General features: G+C 41.4%; 1 protein-coding gene across 8 annotated transcripts in view; it reads right to left on the bottom strand.

Moving 5' to 3' along the window:
- The window catches only part of nbeaa (neurobeachin a), a 460,126-nt gene that overhangs the window by 166,213 nt on the left and 272,033 nt on the right, over positions 1 to 21,880 (bottom strand). For all 8 annotated transcript variants that reach the window (XM_060908447.1, XM_060908439.1, XM_060908440.1 and 5 more), the window contains 4 exons: positions 4,248 to 4,445; positions 3,638 to 3,771; positions 618 to 726; positions 342 to 494 (listed from right to left, as the gene is read on the bottom strand). In XM_060908447.1, the coding sequence (XP_060764430.1) occupies positions 342 to 494; positions 618 to 726; positions 3,638 to 3,771; positions 4,248 to 4,445 (594 nt within the window). The remainder of the gene's footprint in view (positions 1 to 341; positions 495 to 617; positions 727 to 3,637; positions 3,772 to 4,247; positions 4,446 to 21,880) is intronic.

Below are 21,880 nucleotides of genomic sequence, written 5' to 3'. Positions count from 1 at the left end.
TCCCTCCCTTTTCCTTCCTTCCCTCCCTTTTCTTTCATTCCTTCCTTCCCTTTTCTTTCCTTCCTTCCCTTCCCTCCCTCCCCTTTCCTTCCCTCCCTCCCATCCTTCCCTCCCTCCCTCCCTTTTCCTTCCTTTCCTCCCTCTTCCTTCCTTCCTGTTAGAGAAGCAGCTTGGGGACCCAAAGGTCACCAGTTCAATTCCCTGGACCAGCATGAATGGCTGAAATGCTCTTGAGCAAGGCACCTAACCCCCAACTGCTCCCCAGGCTGCTCTGTGTATGTTGTACATCACTCTGGATAAGAGCATCTGCTAAATGCCTGTCATGCATGTGTTTAACAAACCTTCGCGGGTGTATGTATCCAGATGGCTGCGTTGAATAGGACGTGGTCACACAGCTGCTTTAGGAGAGGAGCTCCATGCGTGAGGCCATCTAGATATTTAGCAAAGGAAAGGAACTGCTCCAGTACAGCCCTAGTGATGTGCACACGGGATGACTGCGAGAGACACAGACAGCAAGATTGAGATATGCAGTGAGGGAGAGAGTATTATGGCTGATGAAACTCAGTGATATAAAACAGTCACATTAGTCTCAAGACTGCTTCACTACAGCATCTCACCTTCTCTAAGAGGTATCCAATGACCAGGAAGCCCTTTCCTCCCAGCATCTGCTCCTGCATGGCTACAGAACTCTTCAACAGCTCCACCAGGAAAGCCAGGAGAGTGGCACTGCGTGCACACACACACACACGTCTTACCATCCTTGTGAGGACTCAAACTCCAACCCTAACCTCAGTAATCAAAGCAGGGTTCATTTTGTTTTTTTGCTCTTACAAACACTCCCTATCCAAGACAAAATGTGACAAACAATGCACTTTTATAACTAGCCACACTCAAGGATAAATAAGCATCAGCACAACTAATTTGCATGAATATCCCAGACTTTCACTTAAAGCCTGCTTCTGAAACACAAACACACTCTTCTGAATTAGTAATAGATTAGTATTAAATCATTTAGGTTACGTGTTACAGTTTTACAAAATCAGTCACTTGAATGGCATCAACATTTTCATATCATACAAGGACAATAGTTTTCCTAAAACCAGATCCTAACAACACTGAAGAGTGAGACGAGTTTCAGCCATAACTGTAATATGAAAGGTCTGAATGAGAACACGTATATGTACGATTACAGCACTACGGTGACACAAAGTGTGTGCTTTTAGTTGCAAATTCACTCAAGTAAAAACCAAAAATATATACTGTTCTTTATGCCTTTTCTGTATCTGCATGCATAATAAAATCACTCCTTACAGAAAGACTAGTAACTTACAACCTTGCAGGCGTACAGCGTCTTGCAAAAATATTTATCTCCCTTGGTGTTTGTCCTGTTTTGTCACGTTACAAGCTGGATTAAAAATGGGGGTTAGCACCATTTGATTTACACAACATGCCTACAACTTTAAAGGTGAAAATTGTTGTTTTATTGTGACACAAACAATAATTAAGACGAAAAAACAGAAATCTGGACTGTGCATGGGTATTCACCCCCCAAAAGTCAATACTTTGTAGAGTCACCTTTTGCTGCAATTACAGCTGCAAGTCCCTTGGGGTATGTCTTAGCACACCTAGCCACTGGGATTTTTGCCCATTCCTCAAGGCAAAACTGTTTCAGCTCCTTCAAGTTAGATGGGTTGCGTTGGTGTACAGCGATCTTCAAGTTATGCCACAGATTCTCAACTGGATTGAGGTCTGGGCTTTGATTAGGCCATTCCAAGATATTTAAATGTTTCCCTTTAAACCACTCCAGTGTAGCTTTAGCAGGATGTTTAGGGTCATTGTGCTGCTGGAATGTGAACCTTTGTCCCAGTCTCAAACCTCTGACTGACTCAAACAGGTTTTCCTCCAGAATTGCCTTGTATTTAGTGCCATCCATCTTTCCTTCAGTCCTGACCAGCTTTCCTGTCCCTGCAGATGAAAAACATCCCCACAGCATGATGCTGCCACCACCATGCTTCACTGTCGGAATGGTGTTCTCAGGGTGTTGGGTTTGCGCCACACATGGCATTTCCCATGATGGGCAAAAAGATCAATTTTAGTCTCATTTGACCAGAGAATTTTCTTCCATGTGTTTGGGGAGTCTGCCACATGCTGTTGGGCAAACTCCAAACTTGTTTTCTTAAACAATGGCTTTTTTCTGGCCACTCTTCCATAAAGCTCCACTCTGTGGAGTGTACGGCTTAAAGTGGTCCTATGGACAGATACTCCCATCTCCGCTGTGGATCTCTGCAGCTCCTTCAGTGTTATCTTTGGTATCTTTGTTGTATCTCTGATTAATGCCCTCCTTGCCCAGTCTGTAAGTTTTGGTGGGTGGCCTTCTCTTATCAGGTTTGTAGTGGTGCCATATTCTTTCCATTTTGCTATAATGGATTTAATGGTGCTCCCTGGGATATTCAGAGTTTGGGATATTTTTTTATAACCCAACCCTGATCTATACTTCTCCACAACTTTGTCTCTGACCTGTTTGGAGGCTCCTTGGTTTTCATGTTGCTTGCTTAGTAGTGTTGCAGAGTCAGGTTCCTTCCAGAACAGGTTGGTTTATACAAACATCATGTGACAGGTCATGTGACACTTTGATTGCACACAAGTGGATCTTCCTTAACTAATTATGTGACTTATGAAGTGAATTGGTTGGACCAGCTCTTATTTAGGGGTTTCATACGAAAGGGGTGAATACCTATGCACACTCCAGATTTCTGTTTTTTTTTTCATCTTAATTATTGTTTGTGTCACAATAAAACAACAATTAGCACCTTTAAAGTGGTAAGCATGTTGGGTAAATCAAATGGTGCTAGCCCTCCAAAAATCCAGTTTAATTCCAGCGTGTAATGCAACAAAACAAGACAAATACCAAGGGGGATGAATACTTTTGCAAGACACCGTATCCTCCAAAACGATATCAGTACAAATAGCATCAAAGCACACGCTGATTATTGCCACTTCTGTTTCATGTAATCTCTTTTACAGAAATAGCTTGCAGTGAAACAACTGATCCTCCCAAGCAATCGATACGGACATGCTAACACACACTGAATCATTTCCCACTGGCAGTATAGCTGCGGTGATGGGCTGAGGCTCTGCAGCTGAATGATGCGCTTGATGCACTGAAAGTCATGATGAAGTCCTCAGCAGCTCGCTCTTACCCATCCTGTTTTGCTCCTTGTTTTTTTTATTTTCCGCTCTCTCGACTTCTATTTTCTCCTACTCTCTCAGCTTGCCGCGCAGCAAAGCGGCTGGATGGCGGCACTAACGTTCACATGAAGCTTGTTTTTCCTGCACTAGTAAAAAGCCCCCAGAGGCTCTGCACTGATGCACTGCAGCTTTAGATTCGACTGATGATGCCTGCCAGCCGTACTACAGATCCAGGACTGATTATGCCTGCAAGCTGAGGGAACACAGCAGCGAGAGGACTGTAGAGAACTGAATTGGATCATATCATACCATTCTTCCAAGACTGTGTGTGTGTGTGTGTGTGTGTGTGTGTGTGTGTGTGTGTGTGAGATTGGAAGGAAAAGACAGAGATGGTCTCTGGGTTTGTCGATTGGAAAGCCAAGGTGAAGTCAGATGTGTGTGCGCTCACCACACGGTGGTCTCCACAGGACTGTCGTTGGGCTGCCGGTAGTCCAGCTGAGAGAAGAGCGGGAACAGCACCTGGATGCCGCCGATGGAGTGGATGGCACTGTGGATGGAGTGCGTGACGATGGCCTTTACGTCCTACGTATACAGATAGCGATGCATTAGCACTTTTAACCTGTTGAGCCGTGGACATCTCAGGAACACGAAACACACATGCAGTCACACTTACGGGGAATTTCTAGTAGCCAATTCACTCCCGGGTCAAGGTGGGAGGAGACACATATAGAGGGTGTGTGTGTGTGAGTGCACTTCAGAATTGGCGGAAATGCCAATTCATAGTTCATATTTTTATTGAATGATTTATCATATAAATGTGATTTTGTATGCAAATTGGTATAGAATAACTACACCAAGGACCAAGTTTCTCAATGGATTTTTTCTCCCCCTCAACAACCTCAAGATTACGTAGAAATTATGACAAGTGAAATTATAACAACTGTGCAGGATTTCATACAAATCAAGCCCAGAGTAAAGTTAAGCTTTGAGCCACTTGAGTCTTGGACATTTCTGTTACTAAGGTCACTCTGGTGTGAGACTGTGTGGTGTGTGTGAACCTGCAGCATGAGGGCATGGGGTGAATGGACGAAGATGGAGGCGTTCTCTCTGGGTGATGACTCGAGGCAGAGCTGTGCGTCTGTGGCCTTCGCGTTATAGGTGAAGGCGATGCTGCTGGCCAACTTCCCATCGTACAACACCTGCTTATGGTGTTCAGCCAAGTGGATGTCACTCTCCGATTTAAACTTAAAAGTGCTCTGTGGAGACGGACAGAGAAAAAGTTTTAATATGATCACCTAGAATTGCACACAGTTGTGCAGACTCAAAACAAATAACATGCTGGAGAGATTCAAAGAAAACGAATGGAGACAGAAAGCTGCTCACAATCCTGATGTATTCAACAGCACATTCAGATGCATGTCTCCGACCTGACCACGGAGTCACATGGGTTGTAAGAACCGTCACTTATGGCATTTATATTTAATTAATTTGAGCTAGCAGCGTTGGTGCAAATTGCTTCTCTCACTCAGGATCTTTCCACATTATTATTATTCTTATTGTTATTCTTCATATTATTATTCTTCTCCTAATAATTTTAGGATACTATTTCTCCCTCAGTTTTCAACCAATCATCACCGAATTTCACATGAAGAATACCTCTGGGCTGCATTACGTTGCTATGACTTTTGGTGCTGATCTGGATCACTGATCCGGAATGATCCATGAAAAAACGAATTTTTTTCAATCACTTATAACTCTGTCAACTTTCATGATCAGTTTTTTGTGTTTGTTTTTTTCCCCATTTTTGTTCAGGGTGGCAAGGCGCAACTTTTCCGTGACCTTCAAGTGACAAAGGTCAGCTAGCCAAATTACTGTGACTTTAGTCACAGGCTCTATCGAGTTAGAAAACTGATACAACTATTTTTAGAGAAATGTAAAAATAATAAAAGGTGTCTGAATCTCTATTGGGCAAACAGTGCGCTATGCAAGCACATCATCCATCCATCCATTATCCGTAACCGCTTATCCTGTGCAGGGTCGCAGGCAAGCTGGAGCCTATCCCAGCTGACTATGGGCGAGAGGCGAAGTACACCCTGGACAAGTCATAGGGACAACCAACCATTCACACCTACGGTCAATTTAGAGCCAGCGATTAGCCTAACCTGCATGTCTTTGGACTGTAGTGGAAACCGGAGCACCTGGAGGAAACCCACACAGACACGGGGAGAACATGCAAACTCCACTGGGCTTGAACCCAGAACTTTCTTGCTGTGAGGCGACAGTGCTAACCACTACACCACAAGTATGTTGTGAGAATGTATCGTCAAGTAGAAGCCAATTTGTGATGTACCGGTATGTGGCTATCAGGGAGTGTGCGAATTGTAAAGTGCAACTAAATATATAATTAAAAAAAAAAAACATTGTAGGTGAATAAATAAAAATGAATCTGAAATGTTCACACTAAAAATATTGCTATTGCCTACTCATAATGCTCTTTGCTTAAGTAAGAATGTACTGATTTTACTTTTTGTGGTCTGTGGCGTATCATTATAAGCACTCTGAATCACGAGAGAGTGCATGTTGAAACCCACAAGGTGAGTTATGTTCAGTGTTCTCTTTGCTTTCCTGAAATAACACTGAAAAGAACAGGTTATTAAATATGGGCTCATCCTCCTGCTCTTCTGGCACTGAGCGTTTGTGGGCGTTGCTGCAGCGGAATGTAACAAAGCTGCTTTAATTCTGAAATCACAGCACAACCACATGCATGGGTGCATTATCTTAATGAAGCAGCAGAGGTGCCTTCGCTCTAATGGCACAGAGATCAGCTGCCTCTGCACAACTCCCAACAGGCCATTACGGGTAACACCATTAAAGGATGAGCGCGCCGTCCTACGCATACATCTTACGGCATTCTTTCATCTTATATCTCTGATCCTATAGCACATATCACTGAGGAGCTGATCAGGCCTGTGTGGCCAGACAGATACTTACACATTAGATCTTTTTTTAATGATCCTATAGCACATATCACTGAGGAGCTGATCAGGCCTGTGTGGCCAGATAGATACTTACACGTTACATCTTTTTTTTTTTTTTTTTAATGTACATTGAAAGTAGCCTGAAAAAGCGGATTTTTATGCTGCAGCTGTGTAAACTTATGTACATACAGTTGGGCCCAAAAATATTTGGACAGTGACAAGTTTTGTTATTTTAGCTGTTTACGAAAACATATTCAGGATACAATTATATAATCAATATGGGCTTAAAGTGCAGACTCTCAGCTGTAATTTGAGAGTATTCACATCCAATTTGGAGCAAGGGTTTAGGAATTACAGCTCTTTAATACGTAGCCGCCTCTTTTTCAAGGAACCAAAAGTAATTGGACAATTGACTCAGAAGACTGCAAAAAAAAAAAAAGGCTGCATGGGCTCTTCCCTCGTTAACCTGTCATTAATTAAGCAGTTAAAAGGTCTGGAGTTGATTCCAGGTGTGGCGTTTGCATTTGGAAGCTGTTGCTGTGAACACATAACATGCGGTCAAAGGAGCTCTCAATGGAGGTGAAACAGACCATCCTGAGGCTGAAAAAAAAAGAAGAAATCCATCAGAGAGATAGCAGAAATGTTAGGAGTGGCTAAATTAACAGTTTGGTACATTCTGAGAAAAAAAAAAAAAAAGAGTGCACTGGTGAGCCTGGGAACTCAAAAAGGCTTGGACGTCCACGGAAGACAACAGTGGTGGATGATCGCAGAATCCTTTCCATGGTGAAGAAAAACCCCTTCACAACATCCACTCAAGTGAAGAACACTCTCCAGGAAGTAGGTGTATCAGCATCTAAGTCTACCATAAAGAGAAGACTTCATGAGTAAATACAAAGGATTCACCACAAGGTGCAAACCATTAATCAGCCTCAAAAATAGAAAGGCCAGAATTGACTTTGCCAAAAAACATCTGAAGAAGCCAGCCCAGTTCTGGAACAGCATTCTTTGGACAGATGAGACTAAGATCAACCTGTACCAGAATGATGGGAAGAAGAAAGTTTGGAGAAGAATTGGAACCAAAGCACACCACATCTTCTATAAAACATGGTGGAGGCAGTGTGATGGCATGGGCATGCATGGCTTCCAATGGCACTGAGTCACTTGTGTTTATTGATGATGTGACAAAAGACAGAAGCAGCCGGATGAATTCTGAAGTGTATAGGGATATACGGTACTTTCTGCTCAGATTCAGCCAAATGCAGCAAAGTTGATTAGACGGCGCTTCACAGTACAGATGGACAATGATCCAAAACATACTGCAAAAGCAACCCAGGAGTTTTTTAAAGCAATGAAGTGGAATATTCTGCAATGGCCGAGTCAATCACCAGATCTCAACCCAATCGAGCATGCATTTCACTTGCTCAAGACAAAACTTAAGGCAGAAAGACCCACAAACAAGCAACAACTGAAGACAGCTGCAGTAAAGGCCTGGCAAAGCATCACAAAGGAGGAAACCCAGCGTTTGGTGATGTCCATGGGTTCCAGACTTCAGGGAGTCATTGCCTGCAAAGGATTCTCAACAAAATATTGAAAAGTAACATTTTACTTAGGGTTATGTTTATTTGTCCAATTACTTTTGAGCCCCTGAAATGAGGAGCGTTTGTGTAAAAATAGCTACAGTTCCTACATGTTTATTCATATATTTTTGTTCAACCCCTTGAATTAAACCTTAAAGTCTGCACTTCAATTCTGTTGTAGTTGTTTCATTTCAAATCCAATGTGGTGGCATGCAGAGCCCAAATCATGAAGATTGTGTCACTGTCCAAATATTTCTGGGCCTAACTGTACATGGGAGATTTGTAATAAATTACACCAAATTGATGCTCCTGATCAAAAAAAGCCAGTAATGCATTAAGAGTTTGTGAAAGTGGATACAGTTTGGAACAGTGCTGCATTCTCTCCCAGAACAACTGGGGGGTGGGGAGGCATTATAACTACATTGCACAGTACACAAGACACAAAATCCAAAATAAATGATATCGTGGAAACCTCAAAATAATGAGCAGACAGTTCTGACGCTCTGATCAGGGATGTGTGTGTGTGTGTGTGTGTGAGATACTTAAGCAGAGGAAACTGAAAGAAGCCTTCTGGCCAGTAAGCTCAAAAACATCAAAGCTCAAAACATACTTTACATGTTGTACAACAATCTTTTCTATGTTAAAGCTAGACGGCCTTTTGATTTCATAAAATTGGTGAAATTTAGTTTCCTCTAAAATTTGGTCATTGTGATGTATGTTTATTTCTGCAATATCTCCCAAAAAATAAACAAACACACAAAAAAACCCTACCCCAGGCCATTCTGTGGCTGGGAAATTATTTAATTTGAGGGGATTCCTGAGCAAATAATGTACATGAAATCGCTCGCTTCGCGCAGTCAGGCAGACAGAGGAAGTCCGTGTGCGCATGTGCAAGTTTACCTTCTTCTTTTAGGTTTTACGGCAGCTGGCATCCACAGTGTTGCATTACTGCCATCTACAAGTTTGCCTTGACCGTGCACTGACAGTTACATGATTCTGTCGCTAAGCGAACAGCTGATCACATCGAGGTGCTCACTGACCGCCGATATTTATTGGTTTGGTCCTGCATTTCCTTTCCTTCGCAACAATGTATTTTCTTCTCGCTTTCTGTTACTGTAAGCCTCGGTCACAACCGGCCGTACGTGCTCCTACGGCCGGTCTACGTGCAAAAAATGCAAGAAACGCACAGAGGGCGCACGTGTGACGTGCTGATTTTCGAGCCGTAGACTGGCCACAGACCGGCCGCAGAGGTTCGTCGTCATGTCAAACAAACTCTACGGGCGCTTATGTTTTTTTCAGGTTGCAAGACAAACTTATGGCCAATGTGCGTCTTTCTCCATGAACAAAAAAAAAACGCAGCAATTTGGGAAACGCCAAAAATCGCACGGCCAAAAAATCATACGTCCGGTTGTGACCTAGGCTGTAGTTGATCTTTCACATTTCATTTGCACACTCATGTCCTCCATTCTTCTCTCCTGTTTCGAATTTGTATCCCACAATGCCTTGCGCGAACGGGGAAAGCCCACTACGTGATGCATGATGTAGTATCTTGAATTGGGTCATGGTGAAGCAGGAAAAAATAGCAGAGAATTTAGGGCCACGTGGCCTTAAATTCATTAATTGTTCTATTAAAAAAAACTAATAAAATTGGAAGTCTGTGATTCGAATTCAGTAGATTTCGGTCCACTAAACAAAAATAATTGTGTGTCGGGGAAAATAATTTTTATGACCTAAACTTCAAAAATCTGAAAGGCAGTCTACCTTTAATTTCTACAGACTGTCCACCATTTGAGCCAAATCCTCAAGACTCATGCTACAAGACTTCTCAATAGGTCCTCCTCCTCTCAGTTTCAACCTTCATATACATTGCAACTTTGTGTAGGTATACGTGTGTACATATGTGTGCGCGCGCGCGCGTGTATACATACACACAGAGTTTGGACACGCCTACTCATTCATAGGTTTTTCAGTATTTTTACTATTTTCTACATTGTACAACCCCAAATCAGGGGGAAAAAAAAAAGTTGAGACAGTATGTTGAAATTAAAACGGAAAATAATGATTTGTAAATAATCTTTGACATGTTTTATACTCAGAACAATACAACAGCACATTACTTGATGCTTTACCTTCTGAATTTTGTTTTTTCAAAATAAACACTTACTTCAATTTTGATTCTTGTAACACATTTAAAAAAAAAAGTTGGGACAGTAAAGCATTTACCATTTTATAATGTTGTCATTCCTTCTCACAACACTTAAAGATGTTTAGGCACTGAAGATACCAAGTAATGAAGTGCATCAGGTGCTATTTTGTCCCATTCTTCCTAAAAACAGGTCTAAAGGTGTGCAAGAGTTTGGGGTCATAACTGTTGCAGTTTTTGTTTCAAAATTCACTACATATTCTCTTTTGGAGACAGGTCAGGACTGCAGACAGGCCAGCCCAGTACCCGCACCCTCTTCTTCCACAGCCATGCCTTTGTAATGTGTGCAGAATGTGGTTTTGCATTGTCTTTTTCTCTCAATATACTTTTCTGCATTAAATGCTGCCATCATAGAAGTGTAAGTTACCTTTGCCAAGGACACTGACACAACCCCATACCATGACAGACTCTGGCTTTTGGACTTGTTGCTGGTAACAGTCTGAATGGTCCTTTTCGTCTTTGGTCCGGAGCACATGGTGTCCATTTCTTCAAAAAAAAAAAAAGACCTGGAATACTGAAACGTCTGACCACAATACACGTTTCCACTGTGTGATGGTCCATCCCAGATGCCTCTGAGCCTAGAGAAGTTGATGGTACTTCTGGACACATTTAACAGAAGGCTTCCTTTTTGCCCAGTAAAGTTTTAATTTGCATTTGTGGATGTAACTCTGTACTGCAGAGCCTGATAAAGGTTTGCCAAAGCAATCCTGAGCCAATGTGGTTATACCAATTATAAATGAATGATGGTCCTTGATGCAATGCCATCTGAGGCTTGTTCAGCTTAGGCTTGTGCCCTTGCCCTTTATGCCCCAAAATTCCTCCAGATTCCTTGAATCGTTTAATGATATTATGCACTGTAGAAGGTGAAATATCCAAATCCCTTCATATCTTTCTTTGAGGAACATTGTTTTTAAACATTTCATTAATTTTGTCACACATTTGTTGACAAACTGGAGATCTTCGTCCCGTCTTTGCTCCTTCAAGACTAGGCCTTTCCTGGATACTGATTTTGTACCAAATCATGATTACAAATCACTTGTTGACATCACATGTTTCAAATCACATCATTATTTAATTATTTTACCTCATTACTAGCCCTAACTTGTCCCGTCCCAACTTTTTTTTTGGAATGTGTTGCAGGTCTGAAACGCAGGAATGGCTGTATTTTAACAAATGAAATGAAGTTGACCAGACAGAACATGAAATATCTTGGGTTCCTACTGTCTGCAATGAAATACAAGTCAAAGTCAATTTAGAAATCACTGCTTTCTTTCTTTTTTTTTAATTTGCATTTTCCATACCGTCCCATTTTTTTCTGATTTGGGGTTATCAAACAATACCGAAGACAGCAAAAGTATGAAATAACACATGGAACATATATGGAATTATGTACTAAACAAAAAAAATGTTAATAAAACAAAATGTTTCATATTTTAGATTCTTCAAAGTATCCAGCGTTTACCTTGATGACGCTTTGTACACTTTGTACACTATTGGCATTATCTTAACCAGCTTCATGAGGTAGTCACCTGGAATGCTTTCAATTACCAGCTGTGCCTCGTCAAAAGGTAATTAGTGGACGAGTTTCTTGCCTTCTTAATGCATTTGAGATCAAACAGTAAACAGTAAATAATAAAAATACAGTAAATAGCCCTATTCCACAACTGTAGTAATCCATATTATGTCAAGAAGCGCTCAACTAAGTAAAGAGAAACAACATCCATCATTACTTTAAGACATGAAGTGTCTTTTAATCCATAAAAATAAAGAAAAAACATTGAATTAGAAGGTGTATCCAAGCTTTTGACTGGTACTGTGCATGTGTATTTATTACATACTTTGTACACTAATCAACCATAACTTTAAAACCACTTGCCTAATATTGTGTAGGTTCCTATTGTGCTGCCAGAACAGCTCTGACATATCAAGGCATGGAATCCACAAGACCTCTGAAAGTGTGCTGTGGTATCTGGCACAAGACGTTAGCAGCAGATCTTTCAGTCCAGAAAGTTGTGAGTTGGAGCCTCCATGGATCGCACTTGTTTGTCCCAGAACATCCCACAGATGCTCAATCGGATTGAGATCTGGGGAATTTGGAGACCAAGTCAACACCTTTTACTCTTTGTCATGTTCCTGAACAATTCTTCCAATGTGGCAGGGTGAGCTATCCTGCTAAAAGAACCTACTGCCATGAAGGGATGTACTTGGTTTGCAACATTGTTTAGGTAGGTAGTACTGTATGTGCCAAAGTAACATCCACATAAATGTCAGTACCCAAAATTTCCCAGCAGAACACTACACAGAGCATTGCACTGCCTCCACCAGCTTGCCTTCTTCCAACAGTGCATCCTAGTGCCAGCTCTTCCCCCAGGTAAGCGACACAGAAGCGTGTTTCAAATGTGATTCATCAGACTAGGCCACCTTCTCACAACACTTCTGTTGGGCAGTGAACTTGATAAAACACAGTGGACCAACACAAGCAGATGACATGGCACCCCAAATGATCACAGACTGCGGAAACTTCACACTGGACTTCAAACACCTTCGGTTCTGTGCCTCTCCACTCTTCCTCCAGACTCTAGGACCTTGATTTCCAAATTAAATGCAACATTTGCTTTCATCTGATAAGAGGACTTTGGATCACCGAGCAACCGTCCAGTTCTTTCTCTCCTTAGCCAAAGTAAGATACTTCTGATCTTGTCTCTGGTTTAGGAGTGGCTTAATATTAGGAATGCAATAGTTGTAGTCCCTTTCCTGAAGATGTCTGTGCGTGGTGGCTCTTGATGCACTGACACCAGCCTCAATCCACTAATTGTGAAGCTCTCCCAAGTTCTTGAATCGACTTTTCTTGACAAGCCTCTCAAGGCTGCAGTCATCCCTGTTGCTTGTGCACCTTTTCCAGCCAGCCTTTTCACCAATGACCTTCTGTCTTATTCTCCTTGTGGAGGGTGTCGATGATCATCTTTTGGAGAACTATCAAGTCAGCAGTCTTGTTGACCCCATGATTGTGGTTGTGTGTACTGAACTAGATCGAGATATATACGGTATTTATACTGTTTTACTCAAACTCGAAACGAAATATTCTAATAATTTGAGAGGTTGGATTTCTGATTTTCATGAGCTATAAGCCATCTCATCTCATTACCTCTAGCCGCTTTATCCTGTTCTACAGGGTCACAGGCAAGCTAGAGCCTATCCCAGCTGACTACGGGCGAAAGGCAGGGTACACCCTGGACAAGTCGCCAGGTCATCGCAGGGCTGACACATAGACACAGACAACCATTCACACTCACATTCACACCTACGGCCAATTTAGAGTCACCAGTTAACCTAACCTGCATGTCTTTGGACTGTGGGGGAAACCGGAGCACCCAGAGGAAACCCACGTGGACAGAAACGCCCTCGCCGGCCACGGGGCTCGAACCCAGACCTTCTTGCTGTGAGGCGACAGCGCTAACCACTACACCACCGTGCCGCCCTGCTATAAGCCATAATAATCTCATCTCATTCATCTCATTATCTCTAGCCGCTTTATCCTGTCCTACAGGGTCACAGGCAAGCTGGAGCCTATCCCAGCTGACTACGGGCGAAAGGCGGGGCACACCCTGGACAAGTTGCCAGGTCATCACAGGCCATAATCATCAAAAAAAAAAGCCTTGAAATATTTCACTTTATGTGCAATGAATACAGAATATATGAAAGTTTACCTTTTTGAATAAAATTACAGAAAAAATGAACTTTCACAACATTCCAATATGTTGAGATGCACTTGTATATTTTTTCCCCACAATCTCTTCCAAGCCCCTCTCTTCCTTCTTCCCTCCCTGTGCTTCCAGTATGAAAGTGTTTATCTGTTATTTTACAGATGAACCAGAGAGACCAATAAAAGATAGCTATAACAGAAATGCTACAACACACTGGTCTAATCAAACAGCACTTGTGGAGAATATGGGTCTCCTTACTAACATCACTGAACCAACTGAATTTTACGATTTTAGGTCTAGTTTATTTTTCATGAATGTGAGAAATGACCGAAACACCTGTAGTGATGTGAGGTAATGTGACTGCATCATTATTAAGGTGTGCAACAACACCACTGTACAATTCAGCATGAAGATATGCCTTAAATAAAAAATAAATAAATAAAAATAAGTGGGGGGGGGTTTGTTTTGGATCTGCCATTTGCACCACTGAACCAGCTTATATTACCTGCAACCAGATTTCTTGTCTGTCATATTACATCTGTGCAGGAAAAACACTGCTGGTGCATTTTTAAGAAATAGAACAGAACAGAAACCAAGCAACACAATAAAGCAGGCTAAAGCAGAATAAAACAGACTGCAGTAGAATAAAGTAGACTAAGGGTGCACTCACACTAGGCAAATCATACCGTACCCGAGTGTGTTTGACCCCCAAAGTCCAGTTCATTTGACTAGTGTGATCGCTGCGTACTGCACTCGGGTGTGGTTCACTTGGTCTTCTTGAAAGAGCTGCACTCAGGCGCGGTTCAGTTGGGCTCGTGTACAGTGTGATTGTTAACCACACGGAACTCAAACGCTAAAGCGTGAACTTTTTAATTCACTGGAGAACATTTGGGTTAATAACAGATCTGGTTCTCACCTTATTGATGAACGAACTGTAGTCGGTGAGTAAAGCTGCATCGTGATGACGTAAGCGCACTGGGGACCGGAACATAAAGCACAGTGTGAGTGCAGACCAGCGGGGGGAGTGGAGCAAGGGGACGATTGCTCTCGGGAGAGGTACGGTACAAGGCAATTGTTCCTTGTAAGAGTACACCCTAATGCAGACTAAAGCAGTATCAAACAGACTGCAACACACGAAAGGATATCGGACCTCAAGTACGTAACATCAATCTGGATCAGTTGTGAATGAAATAAAGTATAGGTCCAGTTTGTGCTGCAAAATTTTCCTTTTTTTTTTAAGTAGTGTTAAGACTTGGTGGACCAACATAGCCAGGCAATTACACAACACCCACTCTACCTCCAAATAAACAACATTCCTGTCTCCCTCTCATTATACACACACTATCATCAGGGAAAACAGTGTCTCAGTCAGTTTATCTGCAAACTTGAAATTAGATCCACAGTTGAAATGAACACACGCACATATGGACAGAAGGTCACCTCAATCACACCACCACCACATGCTACCATGATAACTTAAAGCCAGCTTAGACATCACACACTGCTCAGACATCTGGACGTCCTCTGCTACAGTATCCTCAATAGCATGGAGACACACACACAATCATGGATTCACACATTTTGCTTTAATAAATTTCTCTCTGGATTTCTATACAGCTGTTTTGTGCCATATAAAAGGCAAAAAAAAATCTACTTTGAATTGTTAAGATCCCATTCCTGTTCATTGATCAGAATGGGTTTTCTTTCTTTCTTTTTCTTTTAAATACTTTTTACCTTCTGTCTGTGGAGTTGAATACAGTTCCATAGGGCATGCAGTGATTTTCTTCCTAATTTTTATTACTTTTTTTTTTTTGAAACTGCTGGAAAGTGTTCAAAAAAATATTTAGTCCCAGAAGCCAGTTGGACTGTTTTAGAATAAAATACATTTTTAATAATATCAATCACTGAAAAATGACAACAACATGTCACTGGTATTAGCTATTTTATAAACTTGCATTTTGAAATCACAAAGCCTTGTAGATAACTGCTTCCAGGGTCAAAGTTCAGAGGTATGAGTGGGTATTTCAATCAGCACCAGCAGTTTCCTTCCACACTCCACAGGCTATTACTCAAACACAAATTTTATTTTTTCTTTTGGATTGTACAAGATTGCGGAATTTAGATTCATCACTGGAATTGCACCTTTCAATCTTCCTGTAAAATTATTTTTGCCAAGAAAAATGTATTGAATAGAATAATTTATCAATGCTAACGTAATAAGCTGCCTTCACAAACACTTCTGTATTAGTATAGGTAATCATATGTGGCCGAGTAAAATTAAGGATTAATTTCACGAGCGATTTCGAAGTTTTGAAAATTGCCCGAGTCGCGAAGCAATGAGGGCAATTTCAAAACTTTGAAATCATGAGTGAAATTGATCCTTAATTTTACGAGAAACCATACGATTACTTGTTTGTAATATATAGGGCCAAATTCATACTTTGGAAGCCATTCAAGTTCACATTTGTCATTTACGTTTTCTGAACCAATCAGGGCGCGGGACTATCTTGCACGTTTGAATCATTTCCTAAAGCGTCTTTCATCATGACACGGCGACACGACACGAGGATTCTGAAAGTGGTTTACAAAATTTTATTGGAACTTCTTTACAAAAGCCATTTTGTTGACAAAATTTGCTAATTTTTGTAACTGTAACCAAGCAATGAACTAGCCAATAGCATTTCAGAAATACGGCCCCGTGTTAAGGAAAAAAAACCCTCCTTGACTGACCACTCAAAATTGAGTAATTTGGCCCTATGTATTATAATAACCAAAATGGCACTAATGACAAAGGCGCGATTTTATACCCGGTGTCTGCAGGAGATCCTGAAAACGAACCTGAACTGTGGCTGGTTCTGCAAGATACTCAGTAAAACCTACAGCTCATTTCCTTATAAAACTGCACTCATTGTACCCGAGACTACTTTTTTTTTTTAAAAGCAAAGGGCTGTCTCACGCCAAATATTGACTTTGTTTCATTTATTATGGCTTACTGCTGTTTATAGTATTTTTTTTTTTAATGTTGAAACATTTCATTTCATTATTTTTAAGCCAGGGCGGCACTGTGGTGTAGTGGTTAGCGCTGTCGCCTCACAGCAAGAAGGTCCTGGGTTCGAGCCCCGTGGCCGGCGAGGGCCTTTCTGTGCGGAGTTTGCATGTCCTCCCCGTGTCCGCGTGGGTTTCCTCCGGGTGCTCCGGTTTCCCCCACAGTCCAAAGACATGCAGGTTAGGTTAACTGGTGACTCTGGATTGACCGTGAGTGTGAATGGTTGTCTGTGTCTATGTGTCAGCCCTGTGATGACCTGGTGACTTGTCCAGGGTGTACCCCGCCTTTCGCCCGTAGTCAGCTGGGATAGGCTCCAGCTTGCCTGCGACCCTGTAGAAGGATAAAGCGGCTAGAGATAATGAGATGAGATTTTTAAGCCATTTTTGGTCTACAGCATTTCTTTTGCCTAAGACTTTAGCACAGGACTGTATGTAAGAACACTTGCAAAGCTCCTTTTAGTAAGCTGGAGAAAAGCATCACTCTGTAAGCCTTGGCGTACATAAATAACTATAAAGATAAGAAAATACATATTAATAGAAATGAGCACCCGACACTCTGACAATAATAATAATAATAATAATAATTTAAAAAAAGGATATTACACAGTTTATATAAACAATCAGAATCAGAAAAAGCTTTATTGCCAAGTAATCGTTGCAACTATAAGGAATTTGGCTTGGAGTTAAGGTGCTCAATAGTAAATAAATGCTAAAGACAGTCTAAGAGGTTAAGAAATACAAACTAAATAAACAAGATAAACAATAGGTAAACAATAAGATAAAGTTAAGTTAGGTTAAAGATAAATTAGGTAAACAATAAGATAAAGTAAACGTGCAAATCAGGTAAACAACTGGGGGGCAGAGTAAATGGGGTCACTGGTCTTGTTTATTGAGGTGGGGGGGCAGAGTGGGTCAGGAGTCTGAGGTATGATACTAGACTGGCGGGGGAGGGGGCAGAGTAAGTGGAGGTCACTGGTCATGTTTATGAGGCCAGCAGTGGTAGGAAAGAAACTGTTTCTGTGGCATGAAGTTTTGGTCTTGATGGACCGCAGCCTCCTGCCGGAGGGGAGTGTCTCAAAGAGTTTATGTCGAGGGTGGGAGGGATCAGCCACAATCTTTCCTGCCCGCCTCAGTGTCCTGGAGGCGAACAGGTCCTCAAGTGAAGGCAGGCTGCAGCCGATCACCTTGGCTGCTGAGCAAATGATACTCTGCAGTCTACCCTTGTCCAAACACCTAGTAGTGTATCTCAGAATATTGGAATACCATGAAAAAGTTCATTTTTTCCTTAATTTAATTCAAAAAGGTAAACTTTCATATATTTTACATTACTTGCACGTAAAGTGAAATACTTCAACTGGACTGTTGCTCAGTGGACTTGATAAAACACAGTGGACCAACACTAGCAGATGACATGGCACCCCAAATCATCACAGACTGTGGAAACTTCACACTGGACTTCAAACACCTTGGTTTCTGTGCCTCTCTACACTTCCTCCAGACTCTAGGACCTTGATTTCCAAATGAAATGTAAAATTTACTTTCATCTGAAAAGAGGATTTTAGATCACTGAGCAACAGTCCAGTTCTCTCTCTCCTTAGCCCACGTAAGACGGTTCTGATGCCGTCTCTGGTTCAGGAGTGGCTTCATATTAGGAATGCGACATTTGTAGCCCCTTTCCTGAAGACGTCTGTGCGTGGTGGCTCTTGATGCACTGACATCAGCCTCAGTCCACTCCTCGTGAAGCTCTCCCAAGTTCTTGAATCAACTTTTCTTGACAATCCTCTCAAGGCTGCAGTCATCCCTGTTGCTTGTGCACCTTTTCCAGCCAGCCTTTTCAGCAGTGACCTTCTGTGGCTTACCCTCCTTGTGGAGGGTGTCGATGATCAGATGTCTCCTGGACAACTGTCAAGTCAGCAGTCTTCTCCATGATTGTGGATGCGTGTACTGAACTAGACTGAGAGATTTTACTCAAACTCGAAATGAAATATTCTAATAATTTGAGATACTGGATTTCTGATTTTCATGAGCTATAAGCCATAATCATCTAAATTAAAAAAAAAACCTACCTTGAAATATTTCACTTTACATGTAATGAACAGAGAATATATGAAAGTTTACCTTTTTAAATTAAATTACGGAAAAACTTGAACTTTTTCACAACATTCCAATATGTTGAGGCACTAATTGTATTATATAACCCTCACTGTGCTGTCTCACTATAAAGTTAACAACTAAAAACAATTACTATACTAATGATCAATAAATGAAACACTAAGACCTTGACACCTTGAGGTAACATGACTGAGGGGACAATTCATTCCTCTCCAAACAAGTTTCTCCCAAACTGAGAACATGTAGCGAGCGTATATACTTTTTACGTCAATCCCAGTTCTCTTTAGAAATGTACGATAACAGCAACATGAAAAGATCGCCATATATTCTTTTTCTTTTTTTACGTCTAACTTTTTCTGTGAGTAATATAGATGGCAGTGCTACTTCTAATGTTCATTCTGTAATAGTGCAACATAATAGGCTCAGTCATATTCAGGGCCTTAGCTAATTAAACCAAAAAGCCTTCGCTAATTAAAATCCATATGTATCGGTCCCTCGTGGCCATGAAGACCAAATTCCATGTAATGCTACAAATGTATGACCTACTAAATCCGAACTAGTTTCTCTTGAACAGGAATCCTAGGAATATGCTGTAATCAGCAGCACTGAGATCACACACACATGCATTATTTCTTTCGTCCCCCAGGAATCCTACATTCACTGTTTTGAAATTGGTTCTCAAATCAGCTCTTTGTTTATCATCTGGTGTTACTCGTCTTATGACTAATATATTTAATATTCTTTATTACTAAACATACAGGACACTTTTTCGATGGAATAAAAACATGTACTCTATTCCCTTCTAGCGGGTTTCGTTCATTTGGTTTGATAGCATGCGATATTGTTAGCATATCGCTTATTCTACGTGTATTACGTCACTCTACCCGATGGAGAATGAGCGCTGAATATGGTTTACCATATTGGATGACTGTCAAGATAACATGATGTCACACGTCGGAGATGTAAAACTTCCGCTCTAGTGAACAACTGTGACAATTTGTAAACAAACATGGCTGCCAGGTTTGCTTCGTTAAATACGATAGATTTTAAGAGAATTTTGAAAGAGAAAGATGCGTTGAACACCTGAAAAGAATGTGTATGAATAATAATAATGGCTTTTTTTTCGTGGTATATCATTCCATTCAGCTAGCAGGATATTGAACATCATGCTAGCTGAATGGAATATATCTGATATACCACGAAAAAAAGCGCCAATATTATTTAAATATGGCATGACAAGCTGTGAAATTTAATTAGGCTTTTGAATTTTATACCCTTTCCAACATGGGCCATTGTTTCCTGTCAAACATGAGCACTGGTTACTTGTCCATTATCACCATTCCACAGTCTGAAAGCTTGGCTGTAACACACTAATGCACTCTCGCGCGCACACACAATGCTATGAATAATCTACAGCTTCTGTTCGTTTGATGCGATTGTGCGGTTTGTGTGAGCAGTCATGAGAGACAATGTAGCCGCAAGCAGCTTCCCTCTGCCCCTGAATAATTAAAAACCCCAGTCAGAAGCAGCCATGATGACTCAAGTGTGTTCAGAAGAGGGACATCCCAGAGAGAGAGAGAGAATCATACCATAAAATTTTATCTTATACACAGCAAAAATACAAGACACCTTGAGAACTTTACATCCACATCCATCTAATGATGCTCCAGACACATGGCTCCCTAACAGCTCTTTGTTGAAAAAATACTCAGCGTGTTCGTGTTTTACTAAATTTCCACTTTACATTTCACGCTTTCTCAAAACCCTACCACAACATTTTAAGTAACCATTAATAAATCTTGTGTCATATATTGTACGGGTAGCTATTCCTGAATTTCTTTGAATAGACTCGAGGCTCAGTGCATGGTTAGTCTTGACCAGGTGTGCTGAATTTGCCAAGATCCTAAAGATAATCTCAAAGCATTCTACTTCATACAGACACACGCAAATTAGAACTTCAGCTCTACCTGATATCTGCCAAATAAAGGTTTTTCACACTGATTGCCTCAATTTCACCTACTACTCTCGGAAATTAGGCCATTAATTGTTTAATCAATAATGACGAGACCTTTTCACTCCTCATCCTCACACATCCACTGAGGAACACGGTGGTTAAAGTGGATTGGGCTCTGAGGTCCAGCAATCAGTTCATATCAGCAGAGTGAAGAGTGAAGATGTCCAATCAGATGGATGAAGCAGTGTGTAATGTGTGTGTGTGAGAGAGAGAGAGAGAGAGAGAGAGATCTATCCTATGATTGCAGATGGGCTGGAGAAGAGCAAGAAAAGCGAAAGACTCTAGCAGAGAAGGCTTCAGAGTTCACTGAAAGAACATCCGAGACTGAACAGTGAATAATTTTTCACAAACGTGAAAAACACACATTTTTACAGTCTGGGTTACTAGCATGCTACACCTTTCTAACACTGCTATCCCAAGTACAGCAGCACAAGGTCAGTATTGTATTCGATTTTCGGCACACTTACAAAACAGTGTGTCTTGCATCTGATTTTAATCACAGTTTTTTAAGCAGCACTTGCTTCTCATGTCTTCCCTACCTGCTTTCTTCCATGGCAAAGTCTCCTCCTAATAATCCACATCCCCCATCATCTAGTAGGTCTGTGACTAACATGGTTGAATGGTCTTCCGACCCAACAGACCCGAATCTGCAAAATTAGCTGGATTGCCCCTAATCTGCAGCTCAATGGCTGAAAGCGGCTTTCTCTACCCAACATACCCTTTTTTGTCTTCACTCTGGGAGATATATCCAAGTTGATAATGACTTAAAAGATGACTTGCTATGAGTCCCCGGCCTCAGCAGTGTCTGAAAATTTATCCCAGCAATGTGTTCTCTTTTCCTATAGTTGCTCCAATCTGCAGAAGTTGACTCCTTTGTATGATCGTTTATAGACGTACTCCTGGGGTTGGGTCACGTGGGCCAGGATATGGGCTGATGCGCCATTAACCTGGGTTATAGTAGTTTCCAAATGTGGTTAACACAATCTGCTCTGCCTAACCTGTGCAAATTGACCCTGCAGAATTGGCCTTGTGTGCCAGGGTCACTTATTGGACCTGTT

The sequence above is a fragment of the Neoarius graeffei genome, chromosome 25 (genome assembly GCF_027579695.1).
Source record: "Neoarius graeffei isolate fNeoGra1 chromosome 25, fNeoGra1.pri, whole genome shotgun sequence".
Lineage (NCBI taxonomy): Eukaryota > Metazoa > Chordata > Actinopteri > Siluriformes > Ariidae > Neoarius > Neoarius graeffei.
Note: the sequence above shows the minus strand (reverse complement) of the source record. Positions and strands in the feature narration are given on the sequence as shown.